This window comes from Salmo salar, chromosome 29, assembly GCF_965601325.2.
Source record: "Salmo salar chromosome 29, fSalSal1, whole genome shotgun sequence".
NCBI classification, from domain to species: Eukaryota; Metazoa; Chordata; class Actinopteri; order Salmoniformes; family Salmonidae; genus Salmo; species Salmo salar.
In genome coordinates this window covers 39,827,970-39,850,896 of record NC_138319.1, presented here as the reverse complement: position 1 = coordinate 39,850,896, position 22,927 = coordinate 39,827,970, and the positions used below count along the sequence as shown (strand labels likewise).

The window sequence follows — 22,927 nt, the reverse complement described above, 5'->3', positions numbered from 1 at the left end:
GATGTAGACAGTGTCAAAGTAACAAAAGTGTATTACTAGAACAAGGGGCAGGCAAAACGACAGGTCAAAGGGCAGGCAGAGGTCAATAATCCAGTGTGGTGTGACAAGGTACAGAAATGGCAGGCAGGCTCAGGGTCAGATAAGTCAAAACCTAGAAAACTAGAAAACAGGTAGTAGAAACAGACAGAAGCATGGGGGGAAAACCTCTGGTAGGCTTGACGAACAAAACAAACTTGGCAACAGACAAACAGAGAACACAGGTATAAATACACAGGGGATAATGGGGAAGATGGGCGACACCTGGAAAGGGGGTGGAGACGAGCACAAAGACAGGTGATACAGATCAGGGTGTAACAAAGACACATTTTTACTGGCAGTCATTAGCGGCCATTTAGAATCTTTGTTTGTTTATAGTTCTTCCTTTTTGTCGGAATAAAACATAATAATATATAAAACAGGATATAATGAGGAATAAATCAAATATGTCTTGCATGTAATGGAAATAAAGAACTGGTTCTAAAGGTATTTTTCTCCTCAGACTGGGCAGATTATAGCCTTGCTTTGACTTTATAAATATGAGCATGAATCTATAATATTTTACTGTTTTTTTATTTCTACTAATATGATATACTATTCTTATTGTTTATATCTGACTGTTTTCTGACTGTTTTCCATGTTATTTGGGGTTAGTTCTCTTAATAGATGTACGTTAGATCCACAGGGATTTGAATGTGTGAGTGAAGGGTGGAAATATTGAATTATGTTTTCATGGGACGGCCCGTATTTCCCTCTGGCCTACGCCAATTGGCAGTCAAGGGTTTGCCTTAGGATGCAAAGGTGCGTCATGAGTCAGGCTGATGGTCTGACGGTCTTAGTGACAACAGACCTAGATATGTTGTGAGGTTTTAGTGGGTGGAATATCAGGACAATTGGAGGTTTACACAGTTGCAGCTACGGTATGCTTAACAGTGCAAATTATTATAGTACAGCTATATGGACACTTAATCGTCGTGGTGCTTTTTAATGGTATGTTTATAAACATTGGTTGTGGTAAGTATAATTGAAACTTTGGTATCATTATGGTAAATGGGGAAATAAGTATAGCAAGTTATAATTATAATGGCTCAACAGATCATTAAAAAAAAAGAAGATACATTTTTACCTGGAAAAAAAAGAGAAAGAATATAATATCTATTGTTTACAGGAAAATCATTCAATAATTTTAGATGAAGTTGTGTGGAAAAAAAGACTAGGGGGGGCTGGGTTAATAATCAAAAAATAATATTACAAAAATTTAAAAAGGTTATGGTTAAGGTTAGGGGGTCAAGGATAGGGTTTAGAGTAGAGACGTCCCAAGGATCCCGTATAGCACTAACCCATCATGTTTGTTGTAATTCTTTATTAGTATGCGCAAATATATAAATGCCCACCTTATGAACTCACACACACACACACACACACAGTGTGACCCGTGAGTGCCTCCTTTATGATGTTGGTTAATACAGTATGTTCTGACTCCTGTGGATAACATACACCGGCATGTAAACAAACAAAGACGGACATGAAAGCTTTGCTACTAGGAATCACAGCTAACGTTACTACGTAGAGGACCATCCACTCTCCTCATTTTTCCTTCTGAATGATCAAGGAAGAGTAAAGACTTTTGTGGTATTTACTGGAGTTTTGCCGGGCAAGCCAGAGCCTAGCTCTGGCAACAAAGGAGTGGCTCAAGAAGAAGCACATTAAGGTCCTGGAGTGGCCTAGCCAGTCTCCAGACCTTAATCCCATAGAAAATCTGTGGAGGGAGCTGAAGGTTCAAGTTGCCAAACGTCAGCCTCGAAACCTTAATGACTTGGAGAAGATCAGTGGGACAAAATCCCTCCTGAGATGTGTGCAAACCTGGTGGCCAACTACAAGAAACGTCTGACCTCTGTGATTGCCAAGAAGGGTTTTGCCACCAAGTACTAAGTCATGTTTTGCAGAGGGGTCAAATACTTATTTCCCTCATTAAAATGCAAATCATTTTATAACATTTTTGACATGCGTTTTTCTGGATTTTTTTGTTGTTATTCTGTCTCTCACTGTTCAAATAAACCTACCATTAAAATTATAGACTGATCATTTCTTTGTCAGTGGGCAAACGTACAAAATCAGCAGGGGATCAAATACTTTTTTCCCTCACTGTAACTCAGCTAGCTAACTGGTTCCCGGACCAATGAAGCTAGCTAGGAAACTATCGGTAGCTAACTATTAGCAACCGTGGATAATTGGTTCCTACGTTGTTTTAATCACAAGACTACCTGGAACTATGCTAGCTCCCATTCATCTCTTTTTCATAGGACCTCATATTATCTGAAGTGTGTAAAGGTTAGGTAATAGTTAGCTAGCTAGTTAGCTACTGTACTCAAAATGTAGCTAGATAGTTAGCTAGCTAGGTAGCTACTGTACTCAAAATGTAGCTAGATAGTTAGCTAGCTAGCTAGGTAGCTACTGTACTCAAAATGTAGCTAGATAGTTAGCTAGCTAGGTAGCTACTGTACTCAAAATGTAGCTAGATAGTTAGCTAGCTAGCTAGGTAGCTACTGTACTCAAAATGTAGCTAGATAGTTAGCTAGCTACCTGTCTAGCTAAATAAACAACAGCTTGAAGGCCTAGCTGGGTACTAACTTATATAGATGATCAATATGAAGCTTTTCTTGTAGGGAGCCAAGGAAGCCAACTCTGGCCTGTATCAGTAATGGACACTAGCTAGACCCTGGGTTTATAAGCGAGGATATCGACTCTGCCGCACCAGCATGCTTTTGCGGCACAGTCGATAGCGTGCTGGGGAGTTCGAGACCTGCTCCCTGCTGTTTCATTACAATACTAATAACATTACACCAATACAATAGGTCAACTTCTTTCAAAATGTTGTGATGAGTCGGTGCTCTTGTAATAAGGCTGTCACTTGGTCATAATTCATATTCTGTACCAAATACATTGTCTACCGATAAACCTCATACAATGCATACGTGCCATGTACTTCTAGTACAAACTTAGCTTTGTATTCTCCCCACAACAACACCAGTGTTCCTGTAGCGGAATGGGTAGGTACTAGAATATGGATTAGAGCCAAGAGAGGAGAGAGTGGTGGCTTGTTAGAACACAGACATGGTTCTATTTTCAGTGGTGTTAAAACACAGACATGGTTCTAATTTCAGTGGTGTTAGAACACAGACATGGTTCTAATTTCAGTGGCTTGTTAGAACACAGACATGGTTCTATTTTCAGTGGTGTTAGAACACAGACATGGTTCTATTTTCAGTGGTGTTAGAACACAGACATGGTTCTATTTTCAGTGGTGTTAGAACACAGACATGGTTCTATTTTCAGTGGTGTTAGAACACAGACATGGTTCTATTTTCAGTGGTGTTAGAACACAGACATGGTTCTAATTTCAGTGGTGTTAGAACACAGACATGGTTCTAATTTCAGTGGTGTTAGAACACAGACATGGTTCTATTTTCAGTGGCTTGTTAGAACACAGACATGGTTCTAATTTCAGTGGTGTTAGAACACAGACATGGTTCTAATTTCAGTGGCTTGTTAGAACACAGACATGGTTCTAATTTCAGTGGTGTTATAACACAGACATGGTTCTAATTTCAGTGGTGTTAGAACACAGACATGGTTCTATTTTCAGTGGCTTGTTAGAACACAGACATGGTTCTAATTTCAGTGGCTTGTTAGAACACAGACATGGTTCTAATTTCAGTGGTGTTAGAACACAGACATGGTTCTAATTTCAGTGGCTTGTTAGAACACAGACATGGTTCTATTTTCAGTGGCTTGTTAGAACACAGACATGGTTCTAATTTCAGTGGCTTGTTAGAACACAGACATGGTTCTAATTTCAGTGGCTTGTTAGAACACAGACATGGTTCTATTTTCAGTGGCTTGTTAGAACACAGACATTATTCTAATTTCAGTGGCTTGTTAGAACACAGACATTATTCTAATTTCAGTGGTGTTATAACACAGACATGGTTCTAATTTCAGTGGCTTGTTAGAACACAGACATGGTTCTAATTTCAGTGGCTTGTTAGAACACAGACATGGTTCTATTTTCAGGTGTTCTTATGAGAACTCTCCTAATGTCAAAGGCCCCCCCAACCCCCCACCCCCTCAAAAAGAGTGTAACAATGGGAACTCTCAGTAATCACTGCGTGATAGAACCTTAAGCACTGACTATAATGAACATGTGGGCTGTTAATCGTTTATTTTATATTCCTTTGTTTGCCAGCTTGTAATTGCACATGGTTGTGTAAACATCAGAACAGTCATTGAATGATAAACAGAACAAAACCCGGACCCATTTTTTTTTTTTTTTTTTTAACGATTTAATCCACATCCTCACTTTATGTCAGTATTATACAATTGCTGCTGGCTCAGCCTGTCCACGGTCTGCATCACACACCTCGGGAGTCCTCAGTCCTGTAAGACACCTGAAACACAGAGGTAGGTTTGTGAAATGGTCATGGACATTTTGCTGGTCTGAGTTTAGCCCAGAGATCTGAGGATCTGGCAGGGATTCTCTCTCTCTCTGTATAGAGTCAAGACAGTTCTAACTCTCTCTGTGTACATCAATGAAAGGGGTCAAACCACACGTGATTGTCCAGACTTGTAGTCCAGACATCCTCTACTCTACTTCAGCTAGATGGTGTTGACCTATCATGAATGTACGGAACGGGGGGTCGATTTGAGAGAGAGAGACAGAGAGAGACAGAGAGAGACAGAGAGAGACAGAGAGAGACAGAGAGAGACAGAGAGAGACAGAGAGAGAGAGAGAGAGAGAGAGAGAGAGAGAGAGAGAGAGAGAGAGAGAGAGAGAGAGAGAGAGAGAGAGAGAGAGAGAGAGAGAGAGAGAGAGAGAGAGAGAGAGAATCAACTCTTTCTCAGTTTTGTAAGCTTGGGTGAGTTATTATTATTTATTTATTTTATTACACTGGCATATATAGGCCTACCTTTACACTAGGCTACTTCAATTATTGTGTAGGACTACATTGCAATTTTTTTTTTCTGGACAAACCTCCGTGAGGCTGAATTGTTGTGTTTTGACTCGACACACGTTGACACAAGAGGTGAAGTTAGTAAATAGTTAGTGAATAGACACCTTTGTCTGTCTGGCATGGATCTATGTACTGTATAGCATTTTATTACTATTAACTTGACAAAAGACATACATTCAAACTCATTCTCCACGGAGAGGAAGACTATCTATCTGACCACGGTTCCACGTCTGTGGCTAGTCATAGCAGCCGGGTGCTAAGCTGGGTAAGCGAAGGGAAAATGGTATAAATGGGGAACTACAATAGTGCTTCTCACATTTGGTTCCTCTTGGATAGGACACAAAGTTACTCTGCTAAACACAGAAGTTTCAAAAGTGAGGAAGGAATTAATTTCACTAGCTACAGACGTTACACACTGAACTTCCAATCTCTCTACTTTGAAAGCAAGCTAGATAATTAGGAACATATAATAATGTTTAGTCTTTACAACTTTACCTGAACTGTAGTATGTACGTTTTGATGTTACTTTGCAGCATTTTGTATCATATTGTCCAGCAAACACATCAAATAACATTTCAAAGCACATTCCATTTAACTGCTAGGTAAATTTTTTTAATTTAACGTTTATTTAACTATTTATTACTGTATAGACATCTACTGTTTTGGAGACAGCTTCACATTTGGTATTGAAAGGTGGTGCAGTAACGTTAGTACTGGTAAAAAAAATAGTTAATTACTTCACTGTACAGTTATCTAGCTACTGCTACAAGCTAGCTTGCTACAATTGTTTGCTACTGTAGTGCCGCCGTTCAAACCATGTCACCAGAAATGACGAGGTGTGCCAGCTGTGTGGACATTTCACCTATCCACTTCATCCACTTTTGACATTACGGGAGAGTGGGATATGTTGAGCCACCCTTGTTTCTAGAAAACCCCAAATTAATAAAACCCAAAATGTATAATTTGACAAAATATTTAGGAAGAGGTTATCATTTCATGCCGCCTGTAAAGAAAGAAACAACATTTAAAAAGTGGTAAGTAAAGTTAGTTCCCAAAAAAAGATTTTCACCAATTAAAATGAATTTATTGTGTTAGAGGTTTCATGATGCTTGTATCTAAACCAAAGTAGATACTTTAAAATTGTTCTATCCATCAGTTGGGGCCTCTATCATCTTCAATATGAGGTTCTTAAAACCTAGAATGAAAGAACATCCTTCATAGCTGTGTGGGTTAATATAGTCAAAATGTTTTCCTCTTTGGGGTAAGTTGAGCCAATGGTTGAACCAAATGCAAGTTGAGCAAATTCAAGGTGTTTTCTTCCCAGGCATTAACGCTGGGATATGAGGTAAGAAAAGGGCTTATGTTAAAACGTGTTTTTTTTTTTAAAGTACAAAGTGTTTGTTAGGTGTTAAGCCTGTGTTAAAATATGCTTCAAATGATTAAAAGACAGAAAGCGATTGTGATTGTATTGAATTGTGTTTGGGATATAAAGATAGAGGTGGTTCAATGTAATGTACATAAACTCACTTTAATAATATTTATAATACAGTTTTACCCACTTCATATGGCTCATCCTACACAACTGCTATACACATATTTTCTATTCACATACCGTCTATACACACACCATTCACCGTTTTATATAGAGTCATAGCCGTAGCTGAATGGAACTCTTTACCAATCCATATTTCTCAGGCAAAAACTAAATCCACTTTCAAGAAAAAAATTAAAAAGAGCATCTAATGTGATAGACCCATATGACTGGACAGGAAATAGAAAGAACATCTAATGTGATAGACCATATGACTGGACAGGAAATAGAAAGAACATCTAATGTGATAGACCATATGACTGGACAGGAAATAGAAAGAACATCTAATGTGATAGACCATATGACTGGACAGGAAATAGAAAGAACATCTAATGTGATAGACCATATAACTGGACAGGAAATAGAAAGAACATCTAATGTGATAGACCATATGACTGGACAGGAAATAGAAAGAACATCTAATGTGATAGACCATATGACTGGACAGGAAATAGAAAGAACATTAATGTGATAGACCATATGACTGGACAGGAAATAGAAAGAACATCTAATGCGATAGACCATATGACTGGACAGGAAATAGAAAGAACATCTAATGCGATAGACCATATGACTGGACAGGAAATAGAAAGAACATCTAATGTGATAGACCATATGGCTGGACAGGAAATAGAAAGAACATCTAATGTGATAGACCATATGACTGGACAGGAAATAGAAAGAACATCTAATGTGATAGACCATATAACTGGACAGGAAATAGAAAGAACATCTAATGTGATAGACCATGTGACTGGACAGGAAATAGAAAGAACATCTAATGTGATAGACCATATGACTGGACAGGAAATAGAAAGAACATCTAATGTGATAGACCATATGACTGGACAGGAAATAGAAAGAACATCTAATGTGATAGACCATATGACTGGACAGGAAATAGAAAGAACATCTAATGTGATAGACCATATGACTGGACAGGAAATAGAAAGAACATCTAATGTTATACACCATATGATTGGACAGGAAATAGAAAGCAACAGCTTAATGTTAAATGTGTTTCCTATCAGGTATTTTAATTATCTTGATTTGTAATTGTTTGTAATGTCTTGTTAATTGGTGGTGGACTTCAGGAAGATTAGCAAGTGTTACGGAGTTAGCTAATGGGGATCCTAATAAAAAATTACAAATGACATACATACATACATATATATTTATTTAGCTAATTTCCTGCAATTCTGTACATTTTGCTGTGGGGTTTATACTGTGTATTTGTATACTGGATTCTCCACATAGCTCATTCTACTGTTGTACATTACATTTTAATTACACTGTTTATACACACCACATAGGTATTATATACTGGATTCTTAACTCACTCTAGTACATCTACTGCTGTACATATCACTCATAATATATCTTGCGTAGGGCAAAAAAACAAAATGTGCACCCCTTGGGATCCTTAGGACCGAGTTTGGGAAAGCCCCTGACAAGTAAGCTAAGAAATAAAATAGAAAATTGTCACATGTGCCAAATACAACAGGTGTAGTAGACTTTACCGTAAAAAGCTTAAGAGCCCCTTACCCAACAATGCAGAGTTAAAAAGTAAGACAACTAACAAATTGAAAATGAAAATATTAACACAACAGATAACAATAACGAGGCTATAAGGAGTAGCGGTACTGGAGTCTATGTGCAGGAGTGTTTGAAGTACTACAGATGTAGGATCTTAATTTGAGCCACTTTGCTACAGCAACAGGAAATGTGAATTATTATATGGATTATAATTTATGGAAATGTTTTGTAGGGTTTGATACTTTTTTTTACAAATTGGAGTGGGGTCCAGGGTGTCTGGGATGATGGTGTTGATGTGAGGCCATGACCGGCCCTTTCAAAGCATTTCATGGCTACAGTCGTGAGTGTTTATTTAGACAGGTTACCTTGGCGACACAGGGACTCTGGTGGTCTGAATGAAACATGTAGATATTATAGAGTTTTTTTAGGGAGAGGTTGAAAATGTCAGTGAAGACATTTTCCGGCTGGTTAACGCATGCGCTGAGTACGGTGCCTGATGTGGTAAACTCTTCCATGTTAACATGTTCCATTCTGCTCTAGCGAAACAGTCCTGTAGCTTAGCATCTGCTTCATTGGACCACTTCTGTATTGAGCGCTGGTACTTCCTGTTTGAGTTTTTTAATTTTTTATTTGTTAGCAGGAATCAGAAGGATAGCGTTATGGTCAGATTTGCCAAAGGGAGGGTGGGGTAAAGCTTTGTATGAATTTCTATGTGTGGAGTAAAGGTGATTGAACAGGTGACATGCTGGTAAAATAAAACGGATGTCAATTTCCCTGCATTAAAATCACCAACCACTAGGGGTTCTGCCTCTGGATGTGCATGTTCCTGTTTGCTTACGGCCTTATACGGCTCGTTGAGTGAGGTCTTAGTGCCAGCGTCGGTTTGTGGTGGTAAATAGACAGCTATGAAATACAGTATATAGATGAAAACTCTCTTGTTAAATTGTGTAGTCTGTAGCTTATCATTAGGTATTTTACCTCAGGTTGAGGAAAACCCAAGAGACTTCCGTAACATTAGAGATTGCGCGCCAGCTGTTGTCAACAAATATACACCCCTCCCCCCCCCCCCCCCCTTACCCAAAGAGACACCCCTCTCTCCCCCCTACCCAAAGAGACACCCCTCTCCCCCCCTACCCAAAGAGACACCCCTCTCCTCCCCCCTTACCCAAAGAGACACCCCTCTCCCCCCTACCCAAAGAGACACCCCTCTCCCCCCTACCCAAAGAGACACCCCTCTCCCCCCTACCCAAAGAGACACCCCTCTCCCCCCTACCCAAAGAGACACCCCTCTCCCCCCCTACCCAAAGAGACACCCCTCTCCCCCTACCCAAAGAGACACCCTTCTCCTCCCCCCTTACCCAAAGAGACACCCCTCTCCTCCCCCTTACCCAAAGAGACACCCCTCTCCTCCCCCTTACCCAAAGAGACGCCCCTCTCCCCCCTACCCAAAGAGACGCCCCTCTCCCCCCTACCCAAAGAGACACCCCTCTCCCCCCTACCCAAAGAGACACCCCTCTCTCCCCCTACCCAAAGAGACACCCCTCTCCCCCCCTACCCAAAGAGACACCCCTCTCCCCCCTACCCAAAGAGACACCCCTCTCCCCCCTACCCAAAGAGACACCTCTCTCTCCCCCCTACCCAAAGAGACACCCCTCTCTCCCCCCTACCCAAAGAGACACCCCTCTCTCCCCCCTACCCAAAGAGACACCCCTCTCTCCCCCCTACCCAAAGAGACACCCCTCTCTCCCCCCTACCCAAAGAGACACCCCTCTCTCCCCCCTACCCAAAGAGACACCCCTCTCTCCCCCCTACCCAAAGAGACACCCCTCTCTCCCCCCTACCCAAAGAGACACCCCTCTCTCCCCCCTACCCAAAGAGACACCCCTCTCTCCCCCCTACCCAAAGAGACACCCCTCTCTCCCCCCTACCCAAAGAGACACCCCTCTCTCCCCCCTACCCAAAGAGACACCCCTCTCTCCCCCCTACCCAAAGAGACACCCCTCTCTCCCCCCTACCCAAAGAGACACCCCTCTCTCCCCCCTACCCAAAGAGACACCCCTCTCTCCCCCCTACCCAAAGAGACACCCCTCTCTCCCCCCTACCCAAAGAGACACCCCTCTCTCCCCTACCCAAAGAGACACCCCTCTCTCCCCTACCCAAAGAGACACCCCTCTCCCCCTACCCAAAGAGACACCCCTCTCCCCCTACCCAAAGAGACACCCCTCTCCCCCTACCCAAAGAGACACCCCTCTCTCCCCCTACCCAAAGAGACACCCCTCTCCCCCTACCCAAAGATACACCCCTCTCTCCCCCTACCCAAAGAGACACCCCTCTCTCCCCCTACCCAAAGAGACACCCCTCTCCCCCTACCCAAAGAGACACCCCTCTCCCCCTACCCAAAGAGACACCCCTCTCCCCCTACCCAAAGAGACACCCCTCTCTCCCCCTACCCAAAGAGACACCCCTCTCTCCCCCTACCCAAAGAGACACCCCTCTCTCCCCCTACCCAAAGAGACACCCCTCTCTCCCCCTACCCAAAGAGACACCCCTCTCCCCCCTACCCAAAGATACACCCCTCTCTCCCCCTACCCAAAGAGACACCCCTCTCTCCCCCCTACCCAAAGATACACCCCCCTCTCCCCCCTACCCAAAGATACACCCCCCTCTCCCCCCTACCCAAAGAGACACCCCTCTCTCCCCCCTACCCAAAGAGACACCCCTCCCCCCCTACCCAGAGAGACACCCCTCCCCCCCTACCCAGAGACACCCCTCTCCCCCCTAGCCAGAGACACCCCTCTCTCCCCCCTACCCAAAGCTATATAGAAAATAGTGCTAGATGGTATCCATGCTCATGTTCAGCCACAACTCTGAGAAACATTGGATATTCTCTAATGGAGTTCGTCCAGTTTGTTCTCCAGTGACCGTACGTTCACGAAAAAGAACAGAGTGTAAGGGCAGTTTATTTGCACGCCAACATAGTTTCATCAGTATGCCCGCCCGTCTGCCCCTTTTTGCGAACATTGCTTCCTTTTCCGAGGCCCCCGAGGATTAGGGCTTTTGTCCGGAGTAAGCAGAACATCTACAGCAGCTGACTTGTTGAAGTAGAAGTTTTCATCCAAATCGAGGTTAGTGATCGGAGTTCTGATTTACAGAAGCTGTTTTAGGTCATAGGAAAAGGATGGCGGAGACATTATGTACAACAACAAAAAAGTAAGATCCATTTTTTTTTTAAAGTAGAAGAATTGGTCGGGAGCCCGTAAAACGGGCGCTATCCACCGCCTGCGCCATCTTAATCACGTAACTAGCGTCACTAGCTAATCTAATCTAGTAATCTAGTAATAGTAATCTAGCTAGCTAGCTAGCTAGCTAGCTAGCTGCTGTGTAGCCTTGTCAGGATGCTAACACATATTAGCTACCATGGCTACTTGGCTAAGTGAACGCTCAATTTATAGCGAGAAGAGATAGCAAATTACTGTAGCTAGCTAGCTCTTTACTCACCGTTTCACCAAAGATGGTTTAGAAACTCTGTGGGTTCACCGTCAGCCCATCCAACAAAGCTCCTGGTTGTGGTGTACTGCAGACAGCAGGAAGTCAGTAGCAACAAGTACTAAACAGGAAGTAAGCATCCCACTTGTAAGCTAGGTGGTTCCAAAATGAACTAAAACCAGCCCTAGTTAGACACATAGTTGTTATAACTTTGCAAGTCAGTTTACTGGGAGTGACACAGCATTGACACGGATTTACACAAGTTTCCCACTTCAGATTCCCCACTTCAAGTCCAAATATATCATACTTTTAAAAAAATGAGTCATTGAGTTAAATCGTTGTGCAACATCATGGGTAAGCTCTGGCCATCGTCTTTCAGCTCAAAACAGTGGATTTCCGCTCTTGTGGGTTTTTAACTCATCTGACCTTCTATCTCTCTCGCTCGCTCTCTCTCTCTCTTTCTCTCTCTCTCGCTCTCACGCTCGCTCTCACGCTCGCTCTCCCTCTCTCTCAATCTCTCTCTCGCGCTCTCACGCTCGCTCTCTCTCTCTCTCTTTCTCTCGCGATCTCGCTCTCACGCTCGCTCTCTCTTTCTCGCTCTCGCGCTCTCTCTCTCTCGCTCTCTCGTGTCACTGCATGTGAGAGACGCCCTCCCTCCCTCATTCAGAACAAAAGAAGAGAAAGACATTGTCTAAACAAATGTTATTGGTCGGATCCATCTGCAAATGAAGCGCGGCACTTTGTGGGGTTTATCTGTGTGCTTCCTGCTAATGTGTGTGTGTGTGAGAGACAGAGAGGAAGAGGCGAACCTTACGCTACTTTGGTGAATTTGCGAGGCATGCAAAACAAGACATTGGAGATACAGATTAGCAAGATATTCTTTCAGCCTGACCCCTCCTCTCACCCCCCCCCCCCCCCCCCCCCCCCCCGTTGGCTCGCCTGCTCTTGCTCTTCACCAGAGATCTGTATATAATGGAGAGATGCTCATGTCTGCAACCCTAACAGTGGGAGTCGTGGTCCCAAAGGCGGGAAGCCAGGCGACAAGCTTAAGTCCAAAATAACCCCATAGAAACCCATTGGGCTTTTTTGGACAGATTTTACAGAGAGTGTTTTGCCTCTTTTTCTCTGTCTTCGCTAATGATGCGAGTGTGTGTTCAGTCTTCGGCCTGTTGTGTTTAGAGTATCCTAGCCTTTTCAGTGATGATAGGCCCTGCTGCTTTACTGAAGTTGCGAGACATTGCAAGCCAAGACATTTTTAGATAGAGCTCTGGCTCTGTTTGCCTGGTGCACAGCTCTGGTACTGTGCTCCTCCCCTCTCGCTCCGTCCCTCACTAGCTCGCTATGAAAGATGCAAGTGTTTGTGTTCTCGGATGTATGTCAACTAATCAGTCTACTCCATTCCAAAAAAATACAGAATCTTAGGAGTCGATTCCTAGTGGAATCGAATCTTGACACTCAGAAATGGGAGTCGATGTGCTATGAGTCGATTCCTAGTGGAATCGAATCTTGACACTCAGAAATGGGAGTCTATACCCGGAGTCGATGTGCTATGAGTTGATTCCTAGTGGAATCGAACCTTGACACTCAGAAATGGGAGTCGATACCGGGAGTCGATGTGCTATGAGTCGATTCTGAATCTTGACACTCAGAAATGGGAGTCTATACCCGGAGTCGATGTGCTATGAGTTGATTCCTAGTGGAATCGAATCTTGACAATCAGAAATGGGAGTCGATAACGGGAGTCGATGTGCTAGGAAACGAGGAATCAATTATTTTGTTGTCGACTCTTCACCACTGCGCCATCGTCGTTAACTTTGAGGTAGAGTAATGGTAGTACAGGTGCGATGCCAAACCATCTGAAAGGGATGCACCATGAGGACCAAACCCTTGCTGGCAGCAGTGCAGCTGCATTGTGAATTCAAAACTTTACTTATCGTTTTAACAGAAAACCAAATAAAAATGTATATTTGTCACATCCGTACTTACGACCAGGACCCATAGGGCTCAGGGCCCGTACCCCCATACGTCTTAGAGTATGAGTGCTGATCTAGCATCAGTATTGACTTTCTATATCATAATGAATAAGACTTTAAGGACAGATCCTAGGTTACGTAATGGTTAAGTGCATTGGGCCAGTAACCAGAAGATTACTGGTTCAAATCCCTGAGCTGACAAGGTGAAGAAAAACAATCTGGTATTCTACCCTTGAGCAAGTCAGTTAACCCTGAACAGTGAGTTCTTCCCTGGGTGTGGATGTTGAGTAAGGCTCTTGGATTCAGAGGGTTAAATGCAGAAGCCACATTTCAACTGAAATGCGTTCAGTTGTACAGCTGACTAGGTATCCCCTTCCTGAATACTTTTTCTTTATTTAACTAGGTAAGTCAATTAAGAACAAATTCTTATTTACAGTGATGGCCTACCACAGACGACGCTGGGCCAATTGTGCGCCCCACTATGGGACTCCCAATCACAACCAGATGTGATGCAGCCTGGATTTAAACCAGAGACTGTAGTGACACCTCTTGTACTGAGATGCAGTGCCTTAGACCGCTGCGCCACTCGGGAGCCCGAGGTTAAGATCAACGGCATCATGAACTTGAACCCAGTAAAGGTGCTGAAGTGGCTCTTCCAGCAAGACAATAACCCCAAGCAAACATAAAAATTATTTTTTTAAATTTAAAAATGTAAATAAATATATATATAAATGAATATAATAAAATAAATACTTTTTTTTATAATAATGAAGAAGAAGAGAAAAAAAATATATATATATATATATATAAATAAAATAAATATATATTTTGCAATGGTCTTCTCAGTCTCCGGATTTGAACCCGATTGAAAACCTGTGGTTTTGAATTGAAGAGGGCAGTCCATAAGGTCAGGTGAAGGATATCAAAGATCGGGAAAGATTCTGTATGGAGGAATGGTCTCAGATCCCTCCCAATGTGTTCTCCAATCTCAGACATGTTTTAAGAGAAAGGCTCAGTGCAGTTATTCTCACAAGGTGAGGTATTAAAAGGTATTGAAAACAGAGGTATAATTTGAACTTGTATTATTATAAAATAATATAATTTCCCCAAAAATTATATTTGCTTTTTTTTATTTTATATTCTTTTTTGGCTCACTGTTATCAAAGGTGCCAATAAATTTCGACCTGACTGTATCTATCTACAGCATTAAAGTTACAGCATATCCGTACATGTAGTCTTTGTTGGGTTGGGTCTGCTGCTGTAAATGTATGCCATGCCTCTGACATCTAGACAGGAGCAGTGGATAGCAGATAGATGTACTCTGTTCTGTTCTATTCTCCTACTCTGGGTTATAGACAGGAGCAGTGGATAGCAGATAGATGTACTCTGTTCTGTTCTATTTTCCTACTCTGGGTTATAGACAGGAGCAGTGGATAGCAGATAGATGTACTCTGTTCTGTTCTATTCTCCTACTCTGGGTTATAGACAGGAGCAGTGGATCGCAGATAGATGTACTCTGTTCTGTTCTATTCTCCTACTCTGGGTTATAGACAGGAGCAGTGGATAGCAGATAGATGTACTCTGTTCTGTTCTATTCTCCTAATCTGTGATCTAGACAGGAGCAGTGGATAACAGATAGCTGTGCTCTGTTCTGTTCTCCCAATCTGGGTCACAGATCACATGACCTGGCACTCTGGGATAGATTTATAATCTCTCATGTCATCGTTGGCCGGTAGAGAGCTTCTCTTTAATGGGATATTTGTGTATGGGGGAAGGGTGTGTGTGTGTGTGTGTGTGTGTGTGTGTGTGTGTGTGTGTGTGTGTGTGTGTTTTTTCTTCTCACTATCATACACAGATTATTGGCTAATGTGTGCAGCCACCCTAAAATAGAGCATTCATTTTGTACATGTACTGTGCACATGTTGATTACATATTACATGGGACATTATACACGTAAGAGTGTGTTAATTGCATAAACATGAGCTGTGTCTCTGTCTGTCTCCCCTATAGGTTCTGACTATATCAAGCAGGCGTTCATGGATCCAATGGAGATCCCCAAGGATCCTCCTGAAGAGAAGGAGAAGGACAGACCTGCCAGCCCTGCCAAGACCCCTGGGCCCACCCCTCCCCCGTCGCCCCACAGCAAGAAGAGACAGCACAGCAACAGCGTCTCCACCTCCTCCTCCTCCCGCAAGACCAGCAAAGACGAATCATCACACAGTCGCAAGGTCAGCAAAGAGGAGAAGCCAGTCCGTAAGAGCAGCAAGGAAGAGCGGTCGAGCAGGAAGTTGAGTAAAGAAGAGAGGGTGTCCATCGCTGCCGAGCCACCCACATCAGCTGCTCCCTCTTCCCATGTAATACACCAGGAGGATTCAGCCAAATCCCCCAAGGCCCCAGAGACCGGCCCCACCAACGTACCACCTCCCCAGGCTGCCGCTCCTCAGACGGTAGTGGGTCCTGGTAATGGAATGGGTCAGCTCCACTCCCAGTATCATAGCTACTACGTCAAAGCCCCCTCCAGGGGACCATTGCCCCCGGAACCAGAGCCTGAGGAGGACGAGGAGCCCAGTCAATTGACCCTGGCACGGATGGCCCCGCCACCCCCTAAGTCGTTCCGGAATTTCACCCTCAAGCCGACGCCCACAGGTGAACCGTGCAAACTCAGGAAGCAGGATTCGCTGAAACCAAAGAGCCTGGCAGAGACCAAGAGGGCCAGTATGGAGATGGCCGACGGGCACGGCGAAGAGAATGTAAGTAAGAGCGCTGATTTTAGGATCAGTTTTACCTTTTAATTCACAATGAGTAACACTACTTGGACACTGCGAGGACCTTGATACTAACTCTGCTTGGTGTTGCCTTGCAGGCTCCTAACTCTATCCTGGTTGCTATGGTGATGCTGTTGAATATCGGCCTGGCCATCATATTCGTCCACTTCCTGACATGATGGTCCTGTGTTTCAGGTAACCTCTTCTTACAAATAAAAAACAGCCACAACAACACCACGTTTGTTATTTTCCTAAAGAGCAGACCTGATGTTGACCTCCTGTGTGTTATTTTATCCAATCGGTTCATAACTAATCAATTAAATCCCACCTGAACTGTGTTTGACCCCCTCAGTGATGCCGTGGCAACTGGTACAGTTGCGTCTCCAGCCTTTAAAAAAATCAAAATGGTGTCAGTCAGACTCGGAAGCGGCCACAGGAGCATGGAAATCAGCTTTGTGACACAGGAGAGAACCATGAGAGGCAGGAGAGAAGGACCCGCAGGCTCTCCTGGGCCGTCCACAGACCTGCCTGATCATAATACTCTCCTCTGGGTTCTGTTAAAGGACAAAATGATATGTCTGAAGGAGATAGGAAAAAACAATACACACACACACACACACACACACACACACACACACACACACACACACCACACACACACACACACACACACACACACACACACACACACACACACACACACACACACACACACACACACACACACACACACACACACACACACACAGAGGAAAATATGAAGTAATTGAAGTGCACGTCTGCTGACCCAAGCAGTGAGCTCTCTGCTCGTGCAAGGCATCTCCTTCTGTTAAAATCAAATCAAAATGTTATTGGTCACATATTAGCAGATGTTATTGCTGGTGTAGTGAAGTGCTTGTCCTGTCCTTCTGTCCTGTCCTGGCAGGAACACAGAGGGACTGACTGATTGACTAACTTTAACTGGGCCAATGTGGAGATGCACTTATAGATGACAGGAGCTAACAGCTGCCTTACTATTTTACCCTCTGACGTCTTCATGGGGAGATGTAAGCACGGCAAGGCCAGAGGACTGAGAGAGGTGCGCGTTCCAACGTTCCCACATTCTGAGTTCTGAGGTCCCAGTGTTCTGAGGTTCCAGTGTTCTGAGGTTCCAGTGTTCTGAGGTTCCAGTGTTCTGAGGTTCCAGTGTTCTGAGGTTCCAGTGTTCTGAGGTTCCAGTGTTCTGAGGTCCCAGTGTTCTGAGGTCCCAGTGTTCTGAGGTCCCAGTGTTCTGAGGTCCCAGTGTTCTGAGGTTCCAGTGTTCTAAGGTTCCAGTGTTCTAAGGTTCCAGTGTTCTGAGGATCCAGTGTTCTGAGGATCCAGTGTTCTGAGGATCCAGTGTTCTGAGGATCCAGTGTTCTAACCACCCCTTGCTGCAGGAAAGCGGATGCACCGAACGTTAGCTGTCAGTGCTAGCGCGGTCACACGCCAGTCTTACTCTGTTAACCAATAACCATTCATCACAGCTTCCTTTAGCTTCTTTACCCAGGAGACCCTTGTTTGACTCTCCCTGTGTATTTTTGTTGTTGTAGCGTTAGCTTTTTGTTTCTCTACGTTGTTTACCTGCAGTTAGAGACTTGTAGTTAAAAGGAAGGAAAATTAATACGGACAGCCCTTTTTATTTTGGACTAATCATAATGATTTTATTTCATCATAATGAGAGAATTCTGTCCAAATTTTATTAAATGTGCAATATGATTTATTTTTTTAAAGAAAGAATATATATTTTGCCAACAAAGGGTCTAGTCTATTGAGCATTTTAACTGTTTTAAAATCTGTTTATTTTATTGTATCATACAGCAGGAAAGACAAGCTTCATTTGACTAGATGGGGGGCAGGCAGATTGACAGTAGGATTTGAGGAACGAAGCCACACTGTGTAGCAAGCCTAAGCTAGCTCTGTGTGACTGAAAGATGAAAAGTCTTATAAATTATGTCATTTATTGAATCAAAGGATTAAATTATTATTATTATTACTATTATTATTATTATTATTATTATTATTACACAATTGTGCATGGGATTTCGTTGACAAGTTACTTTAATTATCTTCATTGCTTCCGATGTTAAAACCACTAAGCTGTGAAGAGGAGGAAAATCAGTTGGTTTAGTCAAATTAAAAAAACACCTATTGTTATTGTGAGGGCCTGATCTCTGCTTGCATGTCAGTGAGACTGGAAAGTAAGCGTCCTTGAATTGATTCTCAAAAACAAGAATTGATTCTAGAATTGATTGTATTGATTCTCAAGAACAAGAATTGATTCTAGAATTGATTGTATTGATTCTCAAGAACAAGAATTGATTCTAGAATTGATTGTATTGATTCTCAAGAACAAGAATTGATTCTAGAATTGATTGTATTGATTCTCAGAAGAAACTTGGTATTGAATGTATTCAGGTTGAATCCAGGGGGGAATAATAGTGGTACCTGTAGTTATGTGGTTTAGGAGTGATGCCTTTAAAAAATCTTGAACACTTCGACCTTTGTCTTTACCTCAGAAGAAGAAGATAAGGAGAGGGGGGGGGGATAGACGGTCATTAAGAGATGAAGTCTGTGTCTTAATTGTTTTGTGTAGGAAGTGACCGGACTGTTGCAATCAAAGGGAGGTGAGTTATAAATGTGCTACTACATTTTAACCAGTAGTAGTCTTTGTTGCAGGTAAAGCATGATTTAGTTTTTATTTAAAAAAATATATAAACAAATGAAGTACGTATATATTTAACAGTTTCTGTTACCACTTCAAATAATTGTTATTTATGTGTTCATCATATGATTGATAAATATACTGAGTGCACAAAACATTAGGAACACCTTCCTAATATTGAGTTGCACCCCCTTTTGCACTCAGAACAGCCTCAATTCGCCGGGGCATGGACTCTACAAGGTGTTGAAAGCGTTCCACAGGGATGCTGGGCCATGTTGACTCCAATGCTTCCCACAGTTGTGTCAACTTGGCTGGATGTCCTTTGGGTGGTGGACCATTCTTGATAGACACAGAAAACTGTTGAGCTTGAAAAACCCAGCAGCGTTGCAGTTCTTGACACAAACCAGTGCACCGGGCATCTACTACCATACCCCATTCAAAGGCACTTAAATACTCCATTCAAAGGCACTTAAATATTTTGTATTGCCCATTCACCCTCTGAATGGCACACATACACAATCCATGTCTCAATTGTCTCAATTCTTAAAAATCCTTCTTTAACTTGTCTCCTCCTCTTCATCTACACTGATTGAAGTGGATTTAACAAGTGACATCAATAAGGGATCATAGCTTTCACCTAAATTCACCTGGTCTGTCTATGTCATGGAAAGAACAGGTGTTCATAATGTTTTGTACACTCAGTGTAGATATGTATTTGTCTAAAGTTTTTTGGTCCTTGTGAAAAAGGGCAAGATTGTGTTTATTTTGCATTTAGTTTTTAGGATACTACTAGTTTGCATGGTCTGTTGAAGAAACACAGTATAAAGCTCTGTACTTTGGGAGACTGCAAGCTTCCTCAGACATTGACTGATCTGTAGATTCTGATTGGTCCTACGGTGTTCATTCTGATTGGTCCTACGGTGTTCATTCTGATTGGTCCTACGGTGTTCATTCTGATTGGTCCTACGGTGTTCATTCTGATTGGTCCTACGGTGTTCATGTGCAGTCCGCCAAAATAAAAATCACATTTAAGGGCAAAGAAAAGAATGAAAAATTTCTAACCATTAAAAACAAATACAAGAAATCTCAAGACAACTTTACAATTGTGTTGAATCTGTCTCGTTCTCAGAACTGTAGTAACCATGTCAATGTCCTGAAGTTTGCTACACCTACCTGATAACATAACGACCCTTCTCATTGGAGATGGCCTCTCTCTTTGTTTTTGTCCTCTGTTTTCACAGAGCAGGGTGAGAGCTGTAAATCTACGAGGGATTTTAAAACAGGCAGAACATGGGATGTTTAAAATATATATATAAAAAAAAAATTACAAAAAAATAAAAACATTGCATGTTGGAAACCTTTATATATATATAGATAAGATATAGTATTTGTAAGGATTTTTACAGAGCATAATCCAGAAACTGGTATGAGTTGGTATTTTTCTAACGATTTGCACACCTGTATTTTGACAACGGCTATAACATGTTTGTAACGGGTATTGTAATGCACATACAGTAACATTTGACAGTACTAAAATCTTTATCTGTAATTGGCTGTAATTTATGTATCATTTCAACCTGGACTCAGGGGGTAGACGTAACACAGTAAACGAAAATCCGGGACGTTCCATTTAGTATGATATATCACGTTTGGTATGGTATGTATTCATTTGTGAATGTCCATCATCCGTTTCATACGATATGTTACGAACTCCAATTCTTATGATGTGTTACGAATCTCAATTTGTTGTGGCTAACTTTAGCTAGTTGGCAAAGTGGCTAATGCTAACGTAGTCTTCCCTGTGGCTCAGTTGGTAGTGCATGGTGCTTGTAACGCCAGCATGGTGTGTGCAACGCCAGGGTTGTGGGTTCGATTCCCACAGGGGGCCAGTACAAAAAAATTAAATAAAAAAAATGCATGAAATGAAATGTATGCATTCACTACTGTAAGTTGCTCTGGATAAGAGTGCCTGCTAAATGACTAAAATGTAATGTTAGCTAGGTGGCTAACGTTAGCTAGTGGATAAGGTAAGGGTTAATGTTAGACTTAGGAGTTAAATTAAAGGTTTAAGGTAAGGGTTAGCTAAGTAGCTACAAAGTAGTAAATAGTTGCTAAAATGCTAAAGTTGTCTGTGATGAGAATCGAACTAGACGGTCATGTTATATATCTACCCCAACCAACCACCCTCCTTTCATTTTCGCCTTAAGTAACCTTCTGTCTTATGGAACCACACCGAACATAGCATAGCATACTCATATGAGTTTCCCAGGTTTTCGTTTACTATGTTACGTCTACTCTATGAGACCAGCCTGATCATTTTTGGGGGGGCGGGCAGGGGGACAAGACCCAGATTATACTTGTTTTGACTGTTTTACCAAACGATGAGGAACTGTGTGAGACGTTTGATATCTCAAAGTATGGTGTCACCTCACTGATTTGTGCTGTCTTTGGAGATGTATTTCTGTGTATAACAATAAAGAAGTTATGCCTTGTACACTGTCCCATCTCTATTTCATTGTGTCTTTGTCTCTTACATACTTCCTGTACATTAGAATGTGTCTTGGATTAGACATCGGAGGCGTTAGAATGTGTCTTGGATTAGACATCGGAGGCATTAGAATGTGTCTTGGATTAGACATCGGAGGCATTAGAATGTGTCTTGGATTAGACATCGGAGGCATTAGAATGTGTCTTGGATTAGACATCGGAGGCATTAGAATGTGTCTTGGATTAGACATCGGAGGCGTTAGAATGTGTCTTGGATTAGACATCGGAGGCGTTAGAATGTGTCTTGGATTAGACATCGGAGGCGTTAGAATGTGTCTTGGATTAGACATCGGAGGCGTTAGAATGTGTCTTGGATTAGACATCGGAGGCGTTAGAATGTGTCTTGGATTAGACATCGGAGGCATTAGAATGTGTATTGGATTAGACATCGGAGGCTTTAGAATGTGTCTTGGATTAGACATCGGCGGCATTATGATGTGTCTTGGATTAGACATCGGAGGCATTAGAATGTGTCTTGGATTAGACATCGGAGGCATTAGAATGTGTCTTGGATTAGACATCGGAGGCATTAGGATGTGTCTTGGATTAGACATCGGAGGCATTAGAATGTGTCTTGGATGAGACATCGGAGGCGTTAGAATGTATCTTGGATGAGACATCGGAGGCGTTAGAATGTATCTTGGATTAGACATCGGAGGCGTTAGAATGTGTCTTGGATTAGACATCGGAGGCGTTAGAATGTGTCTTGGATTAGACATCGGAGGCGTTAGAATGTGTCTTGGATTAGACATCGGAGGCGTTAGAATGTGTCTTGGATTAGACATCGGAGGCATTAGAATGTGTCTTGGATTAGACATCGGAGGCGTTAGAATGTGTCTTGGATTAGACATCGGAGGCATTAGAATGTGTCTTGGATTAGACATCGGAGGCATTAGAATGTGTCTTGGATTAGACATCGGAGGCATTAGAATGTATACTTCAAAAGGAGCTCGACTCCGACATCTAATCCACAACCCTTAACCCTAATTTGACCTCTGTGGCTTGAACCTTTGTGTTACTAAACCGCCCCTTGACCTATGGCCCCCCCCCCCCCCCCCCCTTCTCTTAGGGTTAGAAGGGGGGGGCCGTTCCCCTCTGTCCTGTACCAGTGGTTTCGTTCCAAGTGGCACCTATTCCGTTTACACTGCACTACTAACATAGGGTGCTGGTCCAAAGTAGTGCGCTATAAAGGGAATAGTGTGCCATTTGGGACGAAAACTATGCGTCCAGGCAGGCTGATGCAGACATACAGGGCTGACTGACTCCAGGTTAGTTTGTTGTGTTCCCAGCCCAGGTTC

The 22,927-nt window shown here is 42.7% G+C and overlaps 1 protein-coding gene and 1 long non-coding RNA gene across 3 annotated transcripts in view; both read left to right on the top strand.

Moving 5' to 3' along the window:
• The window catches only part of LOC106590673 (junctophilin-1), an 86,414-nt gene extending 69,370 nt beyond the window's left edge, over positions 1 to 17,044 (top strand). For both annotated transcript variants that reach the window (XM_045710786.2, XM_045710787.2), the window contains 3 exons: positions 15,645 to 16,384; positions 16,498 to 16,594; positions 16,752 to 17,044. In XM_045710786.2, the coding sequence (XP_045566742.2) occupies positions 15,645 to 16,384; positions 16,498 to 16,578 (821 nt within the window). In that variant the 3' untranslated portion in view covers positions 16,579 to 16,594; positions 16,752 to 17,044. The remainder of the gene's footprint in view (positions 1 to 15,644; positions 16,385 to 16,497; positions 16,595 to 16,751) is intronic.
• Positions 17,045 to 17,055: 11 nt separating this feature from the next.
• On the top strand, positions 17,056 to 21,576 carry LOC145865806 (uncharacterized). The gene is made up of 2 exons (XR_014383103.1): positions 17,056 to 17,514; positions 17,595 to 21,576. It is a non-coding gene; the product is annotated as an uncharacterized LOC145865806 (long non-coding RNA).
• The last annotated feature ends 1,351 nt before the right edge of the window (positions 21,577 to 22,927 follow it).